The 24,833-nt window shown below is 44.7% G+C and overlaps 1 protein-coding gene and 1 long non-coding RNA gene across 2 annotated transcripts in view; one reads left to right on the forward strand and one right to left on the reverse strand.

The window, feature by feature from the left end:
- Nucleotides 1-23,412, reverse strand: part of LOC137538239 (uncharacterized) — a 64,833-nt gene extending 41,421 nt beyond the window's left edge. The window contains exons 1-2 of the long non-coding RNA XR_011024714.1: nucleotides 23,274-23,412; nucleotides 16,138-16,378 (exon numbers count right to left, since the gene is read on the reverse strand). This is a non-coding gene — a long non-coding RNA (uncharacterized lncRNA). The remainder of the gene's footprint in view (nucleotides 1-16,137; nucleotides 16,379-23,273) is intronic.
- The window catches only part of LOC137538238 (cytochrome P450 2J6-like), a 199,861-nt gene continuing 191,262 nt past the window's right edge, over nucleotides 16,235-24,833 (forward strand). The window contains exon 1 of the mRNA XM_068260286.1: nucleotides 16,235-16,396. Within this exon, the coding sequence (XP_068116387.1) occupies nucleotides 16,235-16,396 (162 nt within the window). The remainder of the gene's footprint in view (nucleotides 16,397-24,833) is intronic.

The following is a 24,833-nucleotide window of genomic DNA, read 5'->3' on the forward strand; positions in this document are numbered from 1 at the left end:
CACGATTTTAAGGAAAATGAATGGGGTGATTTTAAAAAAACGTTAACCAATCACAAAACACTCAGGACAGTGCTTGTAGTGTGAATGGGCCCTTTCATCTGAAGCTTATATATTTTTTTTTTTATACTTCATTCATGTTCCCTGTTGTGTTAAAGTGTAAAAATTAAAGTGATCCCCAGAAAATATCTTTTTTCATACCACAACCAATTTAATTGCAGAAAATGCTGCCAGGAAGAGGCAGAGCTGTTTACCCGAGCTCTGCCTCTTCACTTGTCAATCGCCACCTATCCCTCCCCTCCTGTCTGCCCCTTTTTACGAATTATACCATCCCTTATGTAGTTACCGGGACTGGTAACACTCACACACTCAGCTGCGCACGCAACCAGACCACCCTGCTCTGTGTCCAGTACTATACTTGGAGCAGGGTGGCGCGCACAAGTGTGCAGCCACTCTGTAACACTCGTAGCACAACTGGAGCTGCGACCCGGAAGCTGTCACTGGGGTTGCCGCCATTTTATCCAGGAAGTCCTGGATTTTCTAAATCAATATAAACGGAAAAGGGGAGGGCTCTGACTGGCGGTAAGCGGAAAAAATGATGTTTAATGTAAGCGCTTTCCAGCAATGTCATCTTTATTTACATTTTTTAAGACTTCAGATTCTTTTTAATGTGGAGCCAAACAAGAGGACCATAGCCCAACTTCACTGATAACTATTACTGACATGTCTTCTCAGTTTTGAATTAGGTTGTTACTATACTCTGAGAAGTGTTAGTGAAGACACTAATGTATGACTGTATGCACTGATGACAGTATGCCAAATACAGGTGGACCCCTACTTCGAAACAGGTTCCGTCCCAGGAGATTATTTGTAAGTTGAATTATTTGTACGTTGAGTCTCATGTTTAACATGGTGAACAGGGGCGTTTTTAGCCTTTTTGTCACTCCAGGCAAGAAGTTCTGTTTCACCCCCGTCACCACCACCACCACCACCACCACTACACACTGGAGAATATAAACCCATGTGCTGTGTAGGGTGGCTGCATAATACAGGGAGTCCCTGAGATACAAACCACCTGCTGATCCTGTCACATTTCGTTGCACACCCCCTTCCTGCACTACCCCAGGTTAGTGTGTAAATGCAAAGCATAGTGCAGCAGAAGCTGTGCTCTCACCTCTCTGTTGGAGTCCAGTGCTGTGCTTCCGCCTGCCCGCTCACCACTTGCCCTAGTGCCCAGCATCTTCTACAGCATGTAGCATGATTACATGCTACATGAGGAGCACCAGCACTAGAGGGAGCAGAAAAGAGACAGGATAGTCGCACAGCACTGAACTCCAGAGGGGAGGTCAGAGAACAGTTTCTGCTGTGCTATAATCTGCTTTTACACGCTGGACTGGGGGAGCACAGGAGGGGGACAGCAACATAATAGGACAAGGGGACAGAGGGAGGCACAAAGGGGGACAGAAGAAGGCACAATGGGACAAAGGGAGGCACAGAGGTATGCACACGGAGCTGGATCATCCACAAGGAAACTTAGGCAGGTACCTAGGGCCTGGAGAGAGCCTCGACCTGATTTATGATAACCCCCAACAAATCAAGCCAAAAAAGCTAGCCATCAAATGTGGGCCCAAAGTCGTTGCTTGCCTAGGGCACCATTTTACTTTAATCCATCTCTGGATGCACGGGGGATAGAGATGGCACAGGGGGAATGAAGGTGGCACAAGGAGACAGAAGGAGGCACAAAGAAGACAGAAGGGGGCACGGGGGCAGAGGTGGCACAGGGGGACTGAAGGTGGCACAATGTGACAGAAGGAGGCGTAAACAACCATTGGGGCGTGGCTTCATTCAGGAGGTGTGACTTCATTCAGGAGTTGTGGCTTAATCAGGGGCCCCCCAGGACCAATGGCACTCCAGGCAGTGGCCTGTAATGCCTATGCATAAATAGGGGAACATTGATAAATGATTTACAGTAGCAAGAAAAAGTAGGTGAAGCCTTTGGAATTATATATATTTCTGCACAAATTGGTCATAAAATGTGATCTGATGTTCATCTAAGTCACAACAATAGACAATCACAGTCTGCTTAAACTAATACCAGACAACTAATCAAATGTTTCCATGTTTTTATTGAACACTCCATGTAAACATTCGCAGTGCAGGTTGAAAAAGCCCTTGTATTTAATAACTGATTGAACCTCCTTTGCAATAACTATAACCAAACGTTTCCTGTAGTTGCAGATCATATGTGCACAATGGTCAGGAGTAATTCTTGACCATTCCTCTTTACTTGGGAATTCATGTTTCCTTCAATGATAGTAATCCGTCCAGCCCTGACGCAGCAAAGCAGCCCCAAACCATGATGCCCCCATCACCATACTTCACAGTTGAGATGAGTTTTTAATGTTGGTGTGCTGTGCCTCTTTTTCTCCATGCAGTGTTATGTGTTTCTTCCAAACAACTCAACTTTGCTTTCATCTGTCCACAGAATATTTTGCCAGTACTGCTGTGGAACATCCAGGTGCTCTTTTGCAAACGTAAACGTGCAGCAATGTTTTTTTTTTGTTTTTTTTAAAGCAATGGCTTCCTCTGTGGTATTCTCCCATGAACTCCATTATTATTTAGTGTTTTACGTATCATAGATTCACTAATAGGTATGTTGGCATATGCCAGCGACGTTTTTAAGTCTTCACCTGAAACTCTTCAATTCTTCTTCTACTCATTGAGCATCCTGCTCTATGCTCTTGCAGTCATCTTTACAAGACAGCCACTCCTTTGGAGAGTAGCGGCAGTGCTAAACTTTATCCATGTATAGACAACTAGTGGACTTAAGCTCGTTACAATAACGTGTTCTAGGCCACCCTCACAAACCCCCTCCCCTCCCGCCCGTCACTGCCGCCAGCTGCATCTCACCACACGTGCGCTCACATACGCATGCCCCCTTGCCCTCCTGCTTTACAGTCCGCCCGCATGTAGTACACGCATAGTATGCAAAAGCACAGACAGCAGGAGGAGGCCGCAGTGACACAGGGGGAATATTTGGTAGGATTTGTCCTACTGTGGACTGATACTTTTATAACCCTTTCCAGCTTTATGCAAATCAACAATTCTTAATCGTAGGTCTTCTGAGAGCTCTTTTGGGTGAGGCATCATTCACATCAGGCAATGCTTCTTGGTAAAAGCAAACCCAAAACTGGTGTGTGTGTTTTATAGGGCAGGGAAGCTGTAACCAACACCTCCAATCTCATCTCATTGATTGTACTCCAACTGGCTGACACCTCACTCCCATTAGCTCTTGGAGATGTCATTAGTCTAGGGCACAGGTGTCGAACTCCAGGCCTGGATGGCCAGATGCATGCCAGTGTTTAGGATGAACTGAGAAAGAGAGGAATGTGTTCTACCTGATGGACCACACCTTGCCTGATTTAGACCCATCAATTCATTTGAGCTGTGTCAAAAATCTGTGAGGCCCTCGAAGGACCAGTTTGACATCCCTGGTCTAGGGATTCACATATTTTTTTCCACCTGCACTGTGAATATTTACATGGTGTGTAGAGATGGCCCAAACGGTTCGCCCGGCGAACTGTTCCCGGCGAACTTCGGTGGTTCGCATTCGCGGAGAACCGCAAACTTTTCCGGAAGTTCGATTCGCCCCCATAGTGCATCATGAGGGTCAACTTTGACCCTCTACATCACAGTCAACAGGCACACTGTAGCCAATCAGGCTACACTCCCTCCTGGAGCCTCACCCCCCCTTATAAAAGGCAGGCAGCGTCAGGCATTGGACTCACTCGTGTGCCTGCAGTAATTAGAGAAGGGAGAGCTGCTCTGCAGAGACCTATAGGGAAAGCTTAGTTAGGCTCTTGTAGGCTTCTTAGCTTGCTCCTTGCTGATTCTTATTGCTAAAAAAAAGCACCCCTCAACAGCTTTTTTGAGAGCTAATCTTGTTCTTGTGATCTATTTTTTTTTTGTGTGTGTGTGTGTGTGTCCCACAGGCACTTGTGTTGCATAGACAGCCTTGGTAATTCCTACTGTGTGTGCCACTGCCAGGCCCAGCACATTCAGTGACTACCGGTGTGTGTGACAGGTGCACATTGTAATACCCATCACTGCATATGCCTACCTGTTGTTCACTTCAGTGCATCCACCTACCTACGTGAGCGCACGCAGTGTCACTGTGCCTGTCCGGTACCTGTCTGTGTGTGACAGGTGCACATTATAATACCCATCACTGCATATACCTACCTGTTGTTCACAGTGCACCCACCTACCTACGTGAGCGCACGCAGTGTGATATTTAGTACCACCAGTCACTGTACCTGTTCACGGTACGTGTGTGTGACAGGTGCACATTTGTAATACCCATCACTGCATATACCTACCTGTTGTGTTCAGTGCACCCACCTACCTACGTGAGTGCACACAGTGTGATATACCACTCCGTGCATACCTGTTAACTGCACCTGTGTGACTGCACATTGTGTTAGTCAAGTCAGTGCATAGCTTTCACTTCATCCCCCCTGATATGGACATAACGGACAAAATAGGTAGAGGCAGACCCAGAGGAAGGCCACCCAGCAGGTCTGTGCACGGTCGTGCTGATGTGATTTTGTGCGACCCTGGACCAAAGTAAAGTGCTCAGAAGAAGGCACATCCCATCAACTCCCAAGATTGTCAAGACATGGTTGACTATTTAACACAGAACACCTCATCTTCCGCAGCCACCAGCGCTACTACAAGCACCACATCCACTGCATTTGACAGTTCACAGGAGTTATTTGGTGGGGAAATCACTGATGCACAGCCATTATTGTTACAACCAGATGAAGGCGCTAAGAAAGTTACACCACCTCATATGTCTGAGTTAGGTGACACTATGGACATAACGTGTGAGGAGGATGATGAAGTACCTGCTGTTGGTGCAGTTTTGGAAGTGTCTGAGGCAAGTGAAGCTGAGCAGGATGATTATGATGACGATGATACGGATGCTACATGAGTTCTTAAGAGACGAGATGACCAAGGGTACAGTTCAGAGGGGGAGTCAGAGAGGAGTAGTAGGAGACGAGTTGCTGAAAGAAGCAGGGGGAGCTCGTCGTCAGAAACAGCTGGTGGCAGTGTCCGGCGCCATGTTTCGCCACCTATGGATAGCCAGCCGACATGCCCTTCATCATCAGCTGCTGATGCCACCATAGTGCCATCACCCCAGGGGGGCTCAGCAGTGTGGACATTTTTTAATGTGGCTGCCTCAGATCAGAGCAATGCCATCTGTTCTCTCTGCCTCCAAAAATTGAGCCGTGGAAAGGCCAACACCCACGTAGGGACAACTGCTTTACGAAGGCACATGCAGAAAAGGCACAAACTGCAATGGGAAGAGCACCAGAGGAAAAGCAGCACACAAAATAAAAGCCACCCTCCTTCTCCTCTTCCTCCTTCAGGTGCAGTATCTTCAGCCGCTTTCTCCCTTGCACATTCACAGCCACCCTCCTCCACTCCTCCTCTGACCTTGAGCAGTTCCTACTCTTCTGCCCACAGCAGCAGTCAGGTGTCTGTGAGGGAAATCTTTGAGCGGAAGAAGCCAATGTCTGCCAGTCACCCCCTTTCCCGGTGTCTGACAGCTGGCTTGGCGGAACTGTTAGCTCGCCAGCTGTTACCATACCAGCTGGTGGACTCTGAGGCTTTCCAAAAATTTGTGGCAATTGGGACACCGCAGTGGAAGATACCAGGCTGCAATAATTTCTCTAAAAAGGCGATACCTAAACTGTACCATGAAGTTGAGAGGCAAGTGGTGTCATCTCTGGCACACAGCGTTGGGTCAAGGGTCCATCTGAGCACAGATGCCTGGTCTGCCAAGCATGGTCAGGGCAGGTACATTACTCACACAGCCAATTGGGTCAACCTGGTGACCGCTGACAAGCAGGGAGTACGTGGCTGTGGAGCGGACCAACTTGTGACACCTCCACGGCTTGCAAGCAGGCCTCATGCCACCTCCTCTCCTCCTGCTATATCCTCTTCACTGTCATCCTCCTCCTCGGCTGAGTGGCAGTTCAACTCTACTGGTGCTGCGATCTCCTCTCCAGCTACACAGCCCCAGCTCCCCAGGGCCTATGCTGCATGCCAGGTACGACGGTGTCACGCCATCTTAGTCATGTCTTGCATCAAAGAGTCACACTGGAGCAGCTCTCCTGGCTGCTCTTAACAAACAGGTGGATCAGTGGCTGACCCCACACCAGCTGGAGATTGGCAAAGTGGTATGTGACAACGGCAGCAATCTCATTTCCGCTTTGAATTTGGGAAAGCTGACACATGTACCCTGCATGGCACATGTGCTGAATCTAGTCATTCAAAGATTTGTGTCAAAGTACCCAGGCTTAGAGGACGTCCTGAAGCAGGCTAGGAAGTTGTGTGGGCATCAAGTTGTGAGACGCCTGATTTGCGATAGCCCGACTCGCTGGAATTCGGCCCACCTTATGTTCTCTTGCCTGCTAGAACAGGAGAATGCCGTCGCCAGTACTTCTACAACTACAGTAGAAGGACACATTCTGGGGAGATGGGGATGTTCTGGCCCAACAACTGGACACTTATGCGAAATGCATTCAGGCTTATGCAACAGTTTGAGGAGGTGACCAACCTGGTGAGTCGCAGTGAAGGGACCATCAACGACTTGATCTCGTACGCTTACTTCCTGGAGCATGCCGTGCATAGAGTGGTGGATCAAGCTGTGGAGGAGCGTGAACAGGAACAGTTACAAAAGGAAGCGTTGTGGATCAATTTTCATCAGAACCAGATGTTTCCTCAACACCTGCGGCAGCACAGAGGGGGGAGGAGGAGGAGGAAGTGTCGTGTGGGGAGGAGGAGTCAGACTCGGATGATGAGGAAGGTGTTTCTTTGAAGGAGGAGGAGGCGTCAGCAGAAGAACAACCGCAGCAGGTGTCGCAGGGGGCTCGTGCTGCTCAATGTTCCCGTGGTATTGTTCGTGGCTGGGGGGAGGAGGAGGACTTACCTGACGTCACTGAGGAAGAGCAAGAGGAGATGGATAGTACGTCTGCATCCAATTTTGTGCAGATGGCGTCTTTCATGCTGTCCAGCCTGTTGAGGGACCCCCGTATAAAAAAAACTCAAGGGGAATGAGCTGTACTGGGTGACCACGCTATTAGATCCTTGGTATAGGCACAAAGTGGCGGAGATGTTTCCAAATCACCAGAAGGCAGAAAGGATACAGCACTTGCAGAACAAGCTGGCAACTATTTTTTACAATGCGTCACAGCACAACGCAGTAAAGGTACCACTGCCAGTAATCCTTCTCCCATGTCCACGCAGGCAAGGACAGGACACCCCACACCCAAGATAATAAAGTCGTTGCTTCATTGTGGACAGAGCAAATTTGATCAGCTGGACAGTCACTGTTGTTCTATCATTGAGCTACCACAGCCCGGCGACCATATGGGCTTGAAAACCGTCACGACCACTCTTGCCATGGTGTGCACCAGTCCAGCACGGCCATCACTACACAAACAGCTGCGTTACACAGTGCGTTTGGTGTGTCAGTGTGAAGCAGTACTCTAATTACACTCCCTGATTGATGTATACACATGTAAGCTGTTTTAAAGCACTTTAGGCCTGCAATTTAGCATTCAATGTGATTTCTGCCCTTAAAACGCTGCTTTGCGTCAAATCCAGATCTTTCCCCGGGACTTTTGGCGTCTATCCCACTCATCCATGCAAAAACTCAGATGTTAGACCCCTTGAAACATCTTTTCCATCACTTTTCTGCCCAGCATAAGTGTTTCTAGTTTTCAAAGTTCGCATCCCCATTGAAGTCTATTGCGGTTCGCGAAAGTTCGCGCGAACCGAACTTTTGCGGAAGTTCGCGAACCGAAAATCGGAGATTCAGGCCATCTCTAATGGTGTGTTCAAAAAAAAACATGGAAACATTTAATTATTTGTGTGGTATTAGTTTAAGCAGGTTGTGATTGTCTATAGTTGTGACGTAGATGAAGATCAGATCACATTTTATGACCACTAAGTGCAGAAATCCATATAATTCCAAAGGGTTCACATACGTTTCTTGCTACTGTAGTTTCAGACAACTCTGGGTTTGGACATATAGTACAAACTATATTTGTTGGTTGTTTCAATGTGCTTTTAAACTACTTATAACAGTTTATACTGTACTGTAAACTTTAACAAAGATGTGTAATAAAAAACTGTATTGTATATTTTATACATAAAGACAACTTTATTTACATCTGAAACATTGTAACTCGAGTCATAAGTAAGTAGGGGACTGTCTGTATCTGGTTTACAAAATAGTCATGGCATTCCTGTATAACATAAAAATTATGGCCAAAAACATTGACACCCTTGCATTTATGTAAGAAAATGCACCACTTCTACTAGCAAATTGTTGCAATTATAAATGCTTTGGTATTGTCACATTTATTTATTTTGTTGGCAATGGAAAAAGAAAAAAAAGTAGAGAAAAACAGCCACGTTCCTCACAAAGGTCAATATGCAATTAAAGAGAATCAGAGACGAAGCACCATCATGTATTTTACCATATATATCAATGGGAACATGACAGTAAACACCTATTCTGCTCTTGGTTTCATTCTTCTATGCTAAATCTGCCTGTTATCAGCCCTGATAAGAATCCCCAACTGAGCATTCAGTCTAGCTTTGCCCCAACTGATTATAGCTGAGTCAGTCTTCTGTGATGTCTTTTCAAGCCCAATCCTGCCCTCTCCTGGCTCGGCTTTCCTGCTACGAGGATACATAGCAGGAAAACAGAGCCACCAGGGGGCAGACTCTGCCCCCAGGTACTTCATCTCTGGTTCTTGAATATTGTCTTGTTTGCTGATGGTTTAACCACTTCGGGACCAGCACCCTCTGCCCCCGTAAGGACCAGAGGGTGCTGGTCCAGTAAACCGCCGCTTCCCGACGAATCGCCGCTAAATTCCGCCGTTCCCGACGATCACGCCGCTCTGTCCCCGCCGCAAGCTGCTCTCTCTGCCGTCGGCAGTGCGCTGTGCGCCGGGCAGGAGCCGTTTTCATTGGCTCCTGACCCTGTCACTCCATGTAAGCCAATGGGAACGGCTTACACGAATGACAGGGCCAGGAGTCAATGAAAACGGCTCCTGCCGGCTCACAGTGCTCTGCCGTCATATAGGCGGCCGGGCAGCACATCGCGGTGGAGATCGAGCGCGGACAGCAGCTGGGACGGGCAGGGGGCGCGCGGTCAATGGGATGTAGAGATTACGTCCGGTCAGAACCGCAGCGCCCCTTGCCCCCTGTAGATTTATACTGCGGCGGTCTGCAGTAGGTTAAAAAGCATTTTATTGTTTATTGACAAGTTGTAAAAATATCACCTAGGAGAAACCTAGAAAAAAAAAGTTATTTGCAAATGGGCCAAAATGTCAAGAGGCCTGGACAAGATTATTAGCACCCTCAACTTAATACTTGGTAGTACACCGTTTGGAAGAAGAAAACACACAAAAGGTGAATATTAAGAGCCTATATAGTGTAGTATGTAAGCATAGCAAGGAAATAGAGCCGATCTTATAATCACAAGTCAGGGTTACCACACAGGCAACCACTCAGCAGGCAGGTGGGGAGAATGAACCAATACCACTTAAAGGGAACCTTAACTGTAAAAAAAAAAAAAAAGTTTTACTTACCTGGGGCATCTACCAGCCCCCTGCAGCCATCCTGTGCCCTCGCAGTCACTCGTGGCTCCTCTGGTCCCCCGCTGCCAGCTAGTTTCATTTTTACCAAATGGGAGTCGGCCGGCCACCATGCGTACGTTTTTACGCATTCCTGCTGGTGCAGGAAGCTATTGCAGACATCAACAAGTACATTTTTACGCGTTACGGGTGTAATGCGTAAAATTTTACATATTACACCCGGAATGCGTAAAAATGTACTTGTTGATGTCTGCAATAGTTTCCTGCACCAGCAGGAATGCGTAAAAACGTACGCATGGCGGCCGGCCGACTCCCAGTCGGCAAAAACAAACTAGCTGGCAGCGGGGGACCAGAGGAGCAATGAGTGACTGCGAGGGCACAGGATGGCTGCAGGGGGCTAGTAGATGCCCCAGGTAAGTAAAACTAATTTTTCTTTTACAGTTAAGGTTCCCTTTAAGTCTAAAAAGTTGTTCTGTGGTAAAGGTGGATCACAACCTTTCAGCAAGGGGGAGGCACCAGCTGTGGATAAAACTACTTAAAAATACTATAAAATTCTATTCTATGGGAAATACTGACTTGTATGAGACCTAGAGCACGCACTGCTAAACCAGGGGCGGGTTGCTGTGTTCCAGTGTCCAGTCCCTTTGAGTGCCAGTCTCACTGCTGTTTTCTACTTTTTACTACTATAAAATGAGAGGTAGTGGTGGACTTGCTTCTCGGGAAAATGGTACCACTAGTGACAGTGTTGTGTTGAAAAATTACTATCATGTTCTGTGTTCCAATGTGTTTTAGGGCTCTCAGCCCACTTTATCAGGTAAAATGGAAGTATAAAAGGGTATCTAACAGCCTCAGTAGGGTACATAGCACTTGTTTTTTTTTTTTTTTTTGCTACAACACTAGAGATGGTCCAAACAGTTCGCTAACTGCGAACATATGGTGTGTTTGACCTGCCCCCTATACATCATCATGGAGCCAAACTTTGACCCCTTACCTCTCAGTTAGCATCCACATGGCAGCCAATCAGCTAGCACCCCCTCCTGGACCGCTACCCCCCTATTAAAAAGCAGTTGTGGTGGCCATATCCTCTATAATAAAACCCCTGTGTCCGTGCCTCCTGTCTCTGTGTAGCGTTGTCCATGGTTTTGGCCACTGTGCATGTGCGCAGCACGGACCCAGAGACAGGAGGCTGGGGACGGGGGCCAGGGAGTTGAGCGGGCGGCGTGTGAGCAGGTGGCCGGATGTGCGGCGGGTGAGCGAGCGGCAGGCCGTGCGGCGGTGGGTGAGCGGGCGCGTGCGCGGTGGGTGGCGTGCGCGCCCAGGAACACAGACCTAGAGCCCGTTTTTATACGGGCTTAGGTCTACTAGTTGCATATAATCTCTGCTGGCTTCTGACTGTAAGTGAGAGCAGGGCCAGACTTGCTGAAGATAGGTAGGGAAAGCATTAGCTGGGTCTGTGTTCTTGTTCCTCACTTGCTGTGAAAGCACCCCAAACAGCCCTTTTGAGGGCTAGTACATCAGTCTCCTGTGGGTTTTATTGTGCGTGTGACACTCCACAGACCACTGACACCCAGAGCTGTGTGCACACTACTGCTGTTGCTACATTAAGTTGCAGGCACAGTACCACTCCAGTGCATTATTATGTCACTGTATTCTGATAGTACTATGGTATTTCTCTATGTGTGACACTCCACAGCCCACACCCAGAGCTGTGTGCATACTACTGCTATTGTTATTGCCTCATTAAGTTGCAGACACAGAACTACTCCAGTCAAAGGCGTCTCAGCCATCAGGCAACTCTAAATATTTGCCTATGGCGCCATGGGAGATAGAGAGCGCAACGCAGGGGGCAAGTCATGTTTTTTTTTAATTCTTTTAATCATGCTGCTGCAGCAGCTGCTGCTCCTCTATGATAGGCAGCTGTGCCGCCTACCGGACCGCCCCCTCCTCAGAGCGAGCAGCCGCACGAGTAGTTTGTTTACTACGTGCGATGCCGCCTCTAACTCCGCCCCCGCCTATCACACGTGCACGCAGGCAGCGTGTTTGAGTGTGACCAGGCATTTTGATTTTGGGCGCCACTGCTGGCTGCACTACAGAGACAGCCTGAGCCTGGAGTTTGCCTGAGCCCGAAGCCCACCCACCCTGTTGCACATGAGGAGGATGGCGGCAGGTGGGAGGCAGAAACTGATTTGGAAGGAAGAAGAGCGCTGCCCCCCTGCCTGCCGCCCCCTCTGCTATCCCCACGGGATGGATTTTTCAGTGTGTCAAACAGCCCTGCAGAGACGCCGATCCCCAGCTGGCCAGCCGATGCCCGCCAGGAGTCTGGACAAGGGGTAAGCAAGACAATCCTGTTTCTTCTGTTCACCATCAATCAATGGGAGAAGGAGCAGTCAGGACAGTAGCCTGTATTTAGTTGGGGCCTGGGGGAATCAGTTAGGTTGTTGGTGTCCTTGTGGGAGCCTGGAATCATCATCATCATCATCTCACAGTAATCCAGGCAGCAGGGGTGACAGCAGCCAGGCCTAGTGCGAGGAAACCTATATTGTCCCCTTGTGTGTCTGTTTTGTGCTTTTTTTTTTTTTTTTTTTTTAAAGCCAGCCTATACTGTCAGCTCTAGCTGGTTGTCCAACATTTGTATAATAGAAGGGGAGGAAAATAAGTTAGCAACGATCCACAGGTGGAGGCTGGAATACTTTGCTGCCCCCCCAAAAAAAGCAGGGGGCTCCCTGGTGGGGATTGGCTGAGGCTGTGTGAGACAGAATGACGTGAACATCCAAAGCATGCTTTGTGGTTAAGATCAGAGGAGAGAGGCATTTAGCAGCAAATGGCAATTGGTTACATTCAGATGGTGGAATGGATCAGAGATCCTCAGAGCTGAGCTTTTTTTGCAAAGGAATTCTCTCCCACCCTTCCCCCCTGGGATTCCCTTTGTATTCCAGGGTTTCAGATATCCACCTCTGCCTGACCCCTGCAAGTCACCTGCCCACCAGAGACATCCCACCTCTGGTTTGTGATAACTGACAGTTCAACTCCTCCAGTTCCCAACCTGCTTACAACACGGAATTACCTGTAGCAACCTATCTTCAAAGCTCACTGCTCATCTTCAGGCTTACAATTAGGAATTCTTGAATATGTCATTTTTTTTCAGGGACTGCAGACTGCTAGAAGACAGTTAGTTTGTAAGTATGTACAGTATAAGCTGTTACTCTGTGCCTGTACTGATAGTAAACTAGCTGCAGTGTGTGCTGATCTCTGCTTCTCCAGTATAAGCCGTTACTCTTTGCCTGCACTGATAGTAAACTAGCTGCAGCGTGTGCTGATCTCTGCTACCTCCAGTATGTACAGTATAAGCTGTGACTCTGTACCTGTACTGCAGTGTGTGCTGATCTCTACTAGTTGCACAGCAGAAAGGAGGAGGTGGCGCTGCGGTCCTGAATGGAGGACGGATGACTGACTGAGGGTGTGCAGTTTGCTTATCACAGACCCACAGCCAGCAATCCAACCAGTGTGTTATTGTGTTGTGGAATAAGGGTTGACACTACGTGTGTGTGTGTGTGGGGGGGGGGGGGGGGGCGCCAAAGGTTTTCTTGCCTGGAGTGACAAAATGGCTAGAAACGCCCCTGACTCCAGTACATTATTATTTCACTGTATTCTAATAGTGCTATTGCATTTCTCTGTGTGCGACACTCCACAGCCCACTGACACTTAGAGCTGTGCAAACAACTGCTATTGTTGCTACATTAAAGGGAACCTGAAGCGAGTAAAATTATTTAAAATAAACACATGACATAGCTGCAAATGAATATTACATACTTGCCTCACCGTTAGTTCCTCTCAGAAGCCCACCATTTTCTTCTTACAGTGACCCCTTCCAGTTCTGACAATATTTTGTCAGAACTGAAATATACCAGTTGCTATCAGTTATACATCAGCAGCTGTCAGTTACAACTGAATGTGCAAGGTAAAGTCCATGTTTCCCTATGGCTCACGTGGGCGATATTACAGTTTAACTATGTGCTGACCAAGAAGCTGTTATGGGGTAATGGCCATTTTTTAAATGGAGGACGGAAAATTCCATTGATCACAGGACAAATGGGACGCAGGAGAGGAGAAAGAGATTGAGGAGTAGACTTCACGGGAGGTAAGTATGACCTGTGTATGGTTATTTTGACTATTTATTTTCAGTTCAGGTTCTCTTTAAGTTGCAGGCACTGTACCACTCCAGTGTATTATTTCTAGGAATGTAATGTGATTTCTGCCCTTTAGGGATTAAAACCAGACTTTGCGTCAACAAAATTTTGGGTGGGACTTTTGGCATGGATCCCCCTCTGGCATGCCACAGTCCAGGTTTTAGACCCCTTGAAACAACTTTCCCATCACTTTTGTGGCCAGAAACAGCCTTTGTAGCTTTTAAAATTCATCTGCCCATTGAAGTCTATGGCGGTTTGCCGGGTTTACATGTTTGCGAACGTTTGCGGAAGTTCGCATTCGCTGTTCATGAATGGAAAATTCTATGTTCGCGACATCTCTATGCAACAGTAGCATCAATTCCCAGAGTCCACCTCGTTTAAAAACAGGTGGTTCTAGGTCTGTCAACGCTGCATGTCAGCATGCATGCGCCTGCCGCAAGAGTGCCCGCTGCGTGCAAACGGCCCCCACGCGCTTGTGCACCCGGCGCCGCCTCTCCTGGCCCCGCCCTCCCCTGTGAGCCGCGCGTCAGTGTCTCTGCATCCCTGCACATGCGCAGAGCAAAAAGAACACAAACACAGGGACATGGGAGGCAGAGACACATAGGTTTTATTAAGTAGGATACATTCAGAATTACATCCAAACTGATATAAAGTGAATTGTATGCCATGAATCATTGACCACACCCAATTATGTAGCCATGGTCATAACACAAAACAAGGTGTGCTGTGGTGCTTCAGCAGGGAGGGAAATTGTTAAGGTGGCCACACACCATACAATTTTTTAAATATCTGTTCAATTTAAGAATTGCAATCAATTTTTCTGACTGATTGTAACATTTCAAAAATATGACAAATATATCACACCTATGTTAAATTTTCCCCCAATTATGATAAAACTGATTGGAAACTCTGAGAAAATTGCTATGAAGTGTATATTAATAAATTGGCAAACTAACACACACCATACAATCTTTAAAAAAATTGAAAAGAAATATCTGGCATTCCGGATCGATATAAATCGTAAAAAACTGGAAATCCAATCGGATTTTTCAGTTGAGTTAAAAAAAAAGCTTTCCATTTTTTCGGGAGATACAATCGTTTTTATCGAATTGCTGTAAAATCGGATCATTTTATTGTATCGTGTGTGGCCACCTTTATGGTGGCCATACACGGTACAATAAAAATTTTCCCGTTTATTCGATCTAAATGATCGAATTGAATGAAAGTTGAAAATATTTTTTTTTTTCGATCAAGAAATTCGAACGATTATCCCGTTTTTTAGGGGAAAATGATCGGACATGCTGGAAAAATCTTTATATTCGATCTAACGGAATAATCGAACTAAATTATCTAATTGAAAAATTGTACCATGTATGGCCACCATTAGAAAGAGCTGTATGGCTGGAAACAAAATGATCAATCTCCTCAGCCTGAACAAGGCTTTCTCACCTTTGTCTCAGCCTGGATCGTTACTCTTTGTGCAGCCAGCAGCCATAAGCCTGCACACACATTGGGCATGATTGAATTTACTTTTTCTCCAAAGCTTTCTCCCAGGAGATGATTTTTCATATTTTGTTTAAAAACTTTTAAGCACTCTGCAATTGAAAAAGTACCAAAAAGTAAGTGAAGAAGTACTGAAATGTTATTAATAAAATGTGGAGATACCACCTAGGAGAAAACTTAGGAGAAAAAGTGAAATGGATCTGGCCCATTATCTCCAAACAATTTACCAATAAGTTTCATAACAGAATAAGGTTTGTACACAAGCTATACTAAACTCTGCCAAGAACAGTGTGTGTGTTACACTGTTGTTGTTTTAAGTATAAAAACTTTAATAATAATTATATATTAATATATCATTAATTTAGGGTTGAAGCCCTTCTTTATGAACAATTTCATCCTGACAAAATTCTTGTTTAAAATAGTCACTGCAGCCATCGACTCGGGCATGAAGGCTTGTAGTGCTGGCCAGGAATCAGAAATGAATCCCTACATTGTCATCCTGGGTCATCATAGGTACACTTGCCCATGTTTTGCAACAGCTTATTATTAAAACAACAAGGTTGGGATTTTTTTCCCTCCCAATCATGGCACATATGTGTATGATGTTCCAATAGTAAATAAGACCTAATATGTGAATCTATTCTTTACTGCTCTTTTCAACCGACCCCCACCCCCCAAATTTAAGTACCGGTAACCTTTTTTTTTCTTCGCAGTGGAATGTTACTCCTTTTTTCTTGTAAATCTGGTATAGCTGGCTTCATGGCTTAAAGTACCTGTGTGAAATCATACACTAGGTAGAATGATGTCCCATCTGGGAGGAGCAGTCTCTGGGCTATACATGCATTGAGTTGTAGGAAGCAGCCACACAACATGGAGTTGATCACTGTTCTTGTGCTGGGTGTCCTTTTTTTCAGCCTGCTGTGGTTGAAAGTCATGCGGCCAAAGAATTTTCCTCCTGGGCCTCCAGCACTGCCGGTGCTGGGGAACATACTGCAAATTAATCTTACCAATCCACTGAAGGACATAAGAAAAGTAAGTTACATGACAGGAAACTAAAGCACTTAATACTATGAATAATGATAACATTGCAACTGCCAATGGTAGTATTGATTTATAAAACACCAACAATGGCCTCAATTCTGGTATAGTTATCAAACAAATTACCTCATGTGAGGCAATTTACCTCATGAGGTAATGACATTTAGCAATTCTGGTAGGTTTTAGTCACGTTTTTACCTCATGAGGTAAATTATGAGGTAATTCATGAGGTAATTTGCATGAATTTGACCAAAAATGGCTATTCTCATAGAAATTAGGGGGCATCTTAGCACATAATTTACCAATCAGTTTAAGGGCTGGTGCACACCAGAGCGGTTCTGGAGCGTTTTTTAAAACGCTTGCAGGGGCTTGGCTAATGAAAGTGAATGGGATGGTGCACACCAGAGCGGTTCGTTTTTTTCACAAACATAAACTCGGGGACTGCAGCATTTTTTAGATTTCTGAGGCGTTTCTGCCTCAATGTTAAAGTATAGGAAAGTGGAAAACAGCTCTGAAAAACGCTAGATCAGAGCGGTTTTCCAGGCATTTTTGTTACAGAAGCTGTTCAGTAATAGCTTTTACTGTAACAATATTTATAATCCGCTACACAAAAACGCTAGGCATGTTTAGAAAACATCTCTAAACATGCCTAGAATCGCTCTGAAATCTGCTTCAAAAACCTCTAGCGTTTTGCAGATCTGCTAGTGGCTTTTGGTGTGCACTGGGTCTCAGACCTGCCTGGAGGTAAAGTCAATTTGTATTTGTCATTTTACAGTTTTTATTGGAGTTCCTATTGCTGTTTAATGACCCGTTTCCACTAGTGCGGCGAGATTTCGACGGTAAAATCGCGGCAATGAATCCGGTTGCGGTTTCACTGGCGTTTCTATGCGGATTTTCATGCGGAATCACTCGCGGTTTGCACAGTGTGATTTTAACCATGCCTATGCCGGCAAGCATTGACATGGGTTTTTAAGCAGAAACGCACCCAGAAACGCCGGGAAAACCGCAAGACTAAAATGCTTGCGGTTTTCCTATTTAGTTGCATTACTGACGAATCGCGTGCGAAATCTGATGGGTCTGTTGTGCAGATTTTTTTTTGTACGACAAACCGCACACAATCCCGCACAAGTGGAAACAGGCCCATCCACTTGTGTTGTCTATGTGAATCTGCATGCAGGAAACGCATGCAGATTCGCTCTAGTGGAAACGGGCCCTTAGGCCTGGTGCACACCAAAAACCGCTAGCAGATCCGCAAAATGCTAGCAGATTTTGAAACGCTTTTTCTTATTTTTCTGCAGCGTTTCAGCTAGCGTTTTGCGGTTTTGGTATAGTAGATTTCATGTATTGTTACAGTAAAGCTGTTACTGAACAGCTACTGTAACAAAAAACGCCTGGAAAACCGCTCTGAAGTGCCGTTTTTCAGAGCGGTTTGCGTTTTTCCTATACTTAACATTGAGGCAGAAACGCATCCGCAATCCAAAATCTGCAGCTGCCCGGGAGTATGCGTTTCTGCAAAACGCCTCCCGCTCTGGTGTGCACCAGCCCATTGAAATACATTACCCTAGCGGATCCGCACCCGCAAGCAGATCGCAAACCGCAGCGGAAACGCTCCGGTGTGCACTAGGCCTTAGTGTCGTTCCTATTCAGGCTGTGTAATAGAAATGAACAGTAGAAATAAAACTCCAAATATTTACTGGATTTTTTTTTTTTTTATAAGGGATGCCTATAAATATACTTTTCATAGGTTGCTACATAATCAAATACACCTTCCCCCCTCAAAAATAAACATCTTCCAAAGACTATTATAACTTATGGGAGACAATTAAAGACTACTTTTACTTATTTACTGCATGCTTACCGCTGAAATACCTCATGTTTTACTTCACTTTATGCATTTACCTCATGTTTTACCTCATGTTCGGAAATGGAGAAAAATCTTTCAGAATTGCTAAAAAGAGAGGAAAATACCCCATGAGGTATTTTACCTACAAAAAAATATTTACCTTACATAGCTACCAGAATTGAGGCCAATTGGCCTTAATTCTGGTAGGGTTTTCAAACAAATTACCTTGGTACGGACATTTAGCAATTCTGGTAGGTTTTAGTCATGTTTTACATCACACGGTACATTATGAGGTAATTTTGTGAGGTAATTTGCATTAATTTTACTGAAAATAGCTATTCTCATGGTAATTAGGTGGCATGTTAGCACATAATTTACCGATCAGTTTAAGGGCTCGTTTCCACTATAGCAAGTCCGCATGCGGATTCGCATAGGCAATGCAAGTGGATGGGGCTGTTTCCACTTGTGCGGCTGCGGGAGCGTTTTTTTGTGCGGCAGAAACAGAGCCGTCAGATTTCGCGTGCGAGAGAATGCACTTGAATCGCCGCTAATGCTTTTAACTAGGGAAACCGCATTCAGGTTGAGCATGCGGTTTTTGCCACGAAATCGCATGCGATTTCACATAGGTACAATGTTAATTTACACAGGCAGTGACATGGTTAAATTCACACATACCCATGTGGAATCGCACCCGCATGTGATTTCGTCCGCGGTGGAATGCAGGCGATTCCGCACCGCAACAGTGGAAACGAGCCCTAAGACCTCCCTGTACCTGGAGGTAAAGTCAATTTATATGCATTTTGCAGTTTTTAGTGGAGTTCTTATTGCTGTTTTAGTGGAGTTCCTATTCAGGCTGTGTAATAGAAAAGAATAGTAGAAATAAAATTACAAATATTTACCGTATGGTTTTTCATAGGGGATGCCTATAAATATACTTTTCATAGGTTGCTACATAATCAAATACACCTCCCCCCTCAAAAAAACCAAACATCTTCCAAAGACTATCCTAACTTATGGAAAACAATTAACCACTTTACCCCCAGCGGTGTGGATTTCTCCGTCCCTTTTTCCACCCTGTTAACACCATGGGACGGAGAAATCCGCACCTGACGCCGCTGTCCGTGCTCACGCTCGCTCGTCCGCGCGCCCCCGCGTTCGCGCACGCCGCCGTCCGCTCGTCCAGAGATCAATGAACGGAAAAACCTTTCCCATTCGTTGATCTAAGCCCCCCGCAATGATCAGCTGCTTTTACGAGAAGCAGCGCGATCATTGTGAAAAAAAAAGTTTCCCAGCCTCCCTGAACTTCCTGCAAGCGTACTTCCTGTACACTTGCAGGTTGCATAAACAAAAACTTATTGTGGCCATCTTGTGGCCAAATAGTAACACTACACCCTAAAGCATTTTTCATATACAAATATATTAGTTTTACACTAAAAATTAACTCATTACCTCCCACACTCCCCAATTTTTTTTTTTTAATTAAAAAAAATAAAAAAATTACAATTAAAAAAATACATAAATAGTGACCTTAGGGACTGAACTTTTTAAATATTTATGCCAAGAGGGTATAACACTGTTACTTTACAAACTATGGGCTTGTAATTAGGGATGGACGCAAAACTGAAAAAAATGCACCTTTATTTCCAAATAAAATATTGGCACCAAACATTGTGATAGGGACATAATTTAAACAGTTTTATAGCCGGGACAAAAGGGCAAATACATTTCATGGGTTTTAATTACAGTAGCATACATTATTTAAAAACTATAATGGCCGAAAACTGAAAAATAATTTTTTCCCACATTTTTTCCTATTTTCCCATTAAAACACATTTAGAATAAAATAATTCTCGGCATAATGTCCCACCTAAAGAAAGCCTAATTGGTGACGAAAAGACCAAGATATAGTTAATTTCATTGTGATAAGTAATGATAAAGTTATAGACGAATGAATGGAAGGAGCGCTGAAAGGTGAAAATTGCTCTGGTGCTCAAGGGGTAAAACCCCTCAGTGGTGAAGTGGTTAAAGACTACTTTCATTTATTTACTGCATGCTTACCATTGAACTACCGCACACTTTACCGCACTTTATGCATTTACCGCACGTTTTACCGCATGTTCAGAAATGCAGAAAAATCTTTCAGAATTGCTAAAAAAAAGAGGAAAATACCGCAAGAGGCATCTTACCTACAAAAAAAACATTTACCCCACATAGCTACCAGAATTGAGGCCATTCTGTGGCATCGCAGTAAGGGACAAACAATGGTACACACAAAATATAGACATTGGTAAATAATACAGAACTGGTAGACATAATTATTACAGTAACAAATGCAGCATAATGATCAACATTATGTATTGCAAACTCCAAGACCCTAAAAGGTGAGAGAGCCCTGCTCTTGTGAACTGGAAGTGGGCTTACTGACCCACAAAACATGTTGCCAGTGCAAAATAAATTTCATTTCTATATGAAATTGTCTTTATTCAGGTAAGCCACATCTCTCTTTAATTTTTTTTAGTTGTGTTTAACCTAATTTTATACATTCCTTGGCGCCTCCAATCCCCCTTGTATTTACAGATTTCAACAGTTGGTCAGAGGCATAAAGATCTGATTTGCATATTTGGGAGTGATGCATCATGGAAACCACTCATGTGTGAATGTGAGGCGGTAATTCTAGAGGGGGACAGAAGAAAGTTATGTGCAGAGTGGAGAATGCAGTTCGGTTGGTATTGGGAAACTAGTGAGGAGATGTACAGGGGAGAGAGAGATTGTGAAGAGCTTTGTAATTTTCAACAATATGTCCTAATTGTGATGGTTTGTGCCTGAAAGAAGTCTTTGTTTCTAAAACATAGTAAATCGACATCAATTTTCTAGTGTCTGGCTTGCGTACGTCCCTGCAAATTGCCATAACTCTGTGCAGAGACATAGCTACTACGTCCCTCCCCGACACACGTTCCCGCTTGACACAGTTCCCATTCATTGATCCAAGTCCCCGGATGAATGACCGCATTCGTCTAGGAGACAGCGCTGCCCTTCACAAAGACCGTCCACGCGTTGCTTCCTGTTTGCGTAGTAATACTATGCATAAGGAAGTCAGCCACGAGGACATCTTACGGCCAAATAGTAAAATTGAATCTGCATTTTTTTTCAATAAAAGCCCTATTTTGACCTTATTTTACATTTTAAATTTTGGGTTTTTTTTGAACTTTACAAATAATAATAAAAAAAATACATAAATAGTTACCTTAGGGACTGAACTTTTTTTTTTAATATGTATGTCAAGAGGGTTTATCACTATTACTTTATAGATAATGGGCACAATACCATACCGTGATACTGTATTATTGCAATTGTCTTTATCCCAAAGCACCCAGTGCTAAAAGAAACATCTGTATGTGCATCCACCGAATGAATAGGTATCACAGGTCCTCACCATATACTATAGCTGCCAGGTCACAGACAGCAATAAAAGCACCACGGAGCTACAGGCGTGGAAAGTCGGCTTGGGAGAATCTGTATTGTGATATGCTTGTTTTTACTCTGGATCATGTGAGTGCACTACTTTTTTAATTTTTTAATAAATGTACAATTTTACACTATGAGGAGTTCCTTCATTTGTTAGGTCATGCTGAGCGAGACCTGAAAGTGTATGCTCCATTTGTTGATCCATATGCTGAAGCTGCACTGTTTGGACCTGCTGGGATAATCAAAGCGATCTTGCTGTCTTATAATCTGGACGGCAGAGTATCAGGTGAGAGGCCATGTGTGACTTTGTGGGAGGTTTTGTGCACTAGAGGAGAGTGTAATGGCCCATACTCACGAGGGACTTTTGTCGCCTCAACACGCGGCGCGCGCGTGTTGCGGGGACAGGTCGCCCGTGAGTATGGGCCGTCGCACGCGCGCGCACCCCGAACTGTCGCCCGCCGCTCATGTCGCCATGCGATTGAAAGTTTCAATCGCATGGCGACAGTCGCCGCCGCACCTCCCCCGCAACTGTCGCTAGTCCGCGTGAGTACGCGGACTAGCGACAGCAACCTCCATTGTATCAAATGGAGCTTCCGGCGGGGGGAGGAGGAACGTCGGCGACAGCTTCCGCTTCGCCGCTGGTCCCTCTTCCGCGTGTGTACGCGGAGGGACCTGGCGAGAAGCTGTGGCCGGCCTGTCGCCCACACGCTCACGTGTGCTGGCGACAGGCAACATTTGCAGCCCGTGAGTACGGGCCATAAGAACCTTTGAGGCATAAGGTGCTTTTATTGCTGTCTGTGACCTGGCAGCTATAGTATATGGTGAGGACCTGTGATACCTATTCATTTGGTGGATGCACATACGGATGTTTCTTTTAGCACTGGGTGGTTTGGGATAAAGACAATTGCAATAATACAGTATCACGGTATGGTTTTGTTTTTTCTTTGAGCAATATCGCTGCAAGAGGTGGATTTGATGCATGAGAGCGCAGTATCCTGGAGAAATACACATTATATGCTTCGTGAACAATATTGCGATCAATGGACACGTAAAATTATTGGACTAGAATTGGTCATATATAGATATATTAACACTAAATATTTTGCTTTACAGTGGTATTCTGTTTTAGTGAGCGCACATGTACATAGGGAATATTTGTTTTAAATAAAATTGTGGGTTTTATTTATGGTAGCATGTATTATTTTAAAGCTATAATGGGCGAAAACTGAGAAGAAATACATTTTTAAAAAAAAAATTTATTTTTACTGTTAAAACACTTTTAGAAAAAAATTATTCTTAGCAAAAAGTACCCCCCAAAGAAAGCCTAATTGGTGGTGAAAACAAGATATAGATTGTTTCAATGTGATTAGTAGTAATAAAGTTATAGGTGAATGAATGGAAAGAGCGCTGACAGGTGAAAATTGCTCTGTTTTTTTAAAGGAACACTACTACGAAAAATTGTAAATTTTAAAATACATGTAAACATATACAAATAAGAAGTATGTTTCTTCCGGAGTAGCAATGAGCCATAAATTACTTTTCTCCTACGTTGCTGTCACTTACAGTAGGCAGTAGAAATCTGACAGAACCAACAGGTTTTGAACTAGTCCTTCTCTTCATGGGGGATTCTCAGCAAGGCTTTTATTCTTTATAAAGACATTCCCTGAAAATGTTTTATACAATGATGCTGGCCAGCCTCCCTGCTCACAGCACACAGTTTTTTGGCAGTTGGACAGCGCAACTGCCATTCACTAAGGGCTCTTTCACACTAGAGGCTGCTGTAGAAAAGGCTGAAAGTCAGCCTTTTGCTCAACGCCAATATATAGCGTTTTCAAAGCGTTTTCAAAGCGTTTTCAAAGAGTTTTACAGCCCATATGAAAAGGTCCTTTTTTTTTTATTCTATAAAAATAAGTGAACAAGATAGCTGTAAAACGCTTTGAAAACGCTTTGAAAACGCTGAAGTTGGCGTTTTCCATTGACTGTCATTGAAACGCCAACAGCCAACTTCGGCTGTAAACAGCCCTGAAAAAGCTCCTGGGAGCGTTGAAACGCAACGCTCCAAAACGCCGAGTTAGATGTGAAAGGTAAAATGAAAGTCTATGGACTTTCTTTTACCTAGCAAAACGCCAACTTCGGCCGTGGCGTTAAAACGCCGAAAAATCCCTCTGGTGTAAAAGGGCCCTAAGTGCCTTTAAAACTAAACAAAACCCTGAGGCTAAGTTCACAGTGGGACGTTAAAGTCGCGCGTTAAAACAGCATTTAACGCAGAATAACTCACTGCAATGAAAAATCAATGCCCTGTTCACAGTGCACACGTTGCGTTGGTGTCTAACGCTGCACGTTAAGTAAAGGTACTGCATGCAGTGCGTTATACACGTTATAAGCTGCGTTGGACTGTTTGCACATGCTCAGTAATGACTTGGAAGCATACTTTTCATTGCCTGTATTTTTTACTGTATCTGCTGTATGCGACGGTAACGCTGCGTTGCCACTTTTTGGGCGCGTTGCGTTGTAAGCTTGCGGTGCGACTTTAACGTGGCATCAAAACGCAACGTCCCACTGTGAATCTAGCCTCAGACTCCCCCATGAGGAGATATTATATTATATTATAATAGGCTAGTCCTAAACCTGTCGGGTCTGTCAGATTTCTACTACCTACTGTAAGTGACAGCACCATAGGAGAAAAGTAATTTACGCCTCATTTTACTCTGGAATAAACCTACTTCTTATTTGTATGTGTTTAAATGTATTTTAAATTGTAGGATTTTTGCGATAGTGGTCCTTTAAAGGGAAAAACCCTTGGAGGGGAAGTGGTTAAAAGAAAAACATTGACCTGTGTATGGTCCCATTTAAAGAGTACCTCAGGTGACATGGACATGATGAGATAGACAAGTGTATGTACAATGTGTGTATGTACAGTGCCAAGCAAAAACGCTGTTCATTTTTTTCTTATAAGGCCTGACAGGCTATGTCCTCACCCAGGCCCATATGCAATTCACTTTTTCACCTGAGTTTTCTCCTAGGTGATAATTTTAAACTTGCCAATAACATTTCTTTTAAGGCACCAGCAAGCAAGAAAATACTCAAAATAATTTTAATAGTACTTTCTCACCTACTTTTTAA

Source organism: Hyperolius riggenbachi, chromosome 11 (genome assembly GCF_040937935.1).
Source record: "Hyperolius riggenbachi isolate aHypRig1 chromosome 11, aHypRig1.pri, whole genome shotgun sequence".
NCBI classification, from domain to species: domain Eukaryota; kingdom Metazoa; phylum Chordata; class Amphibia; order Anura; family Hyperoliidae; genus Hyperolius; species Hyperolius riggenbachi.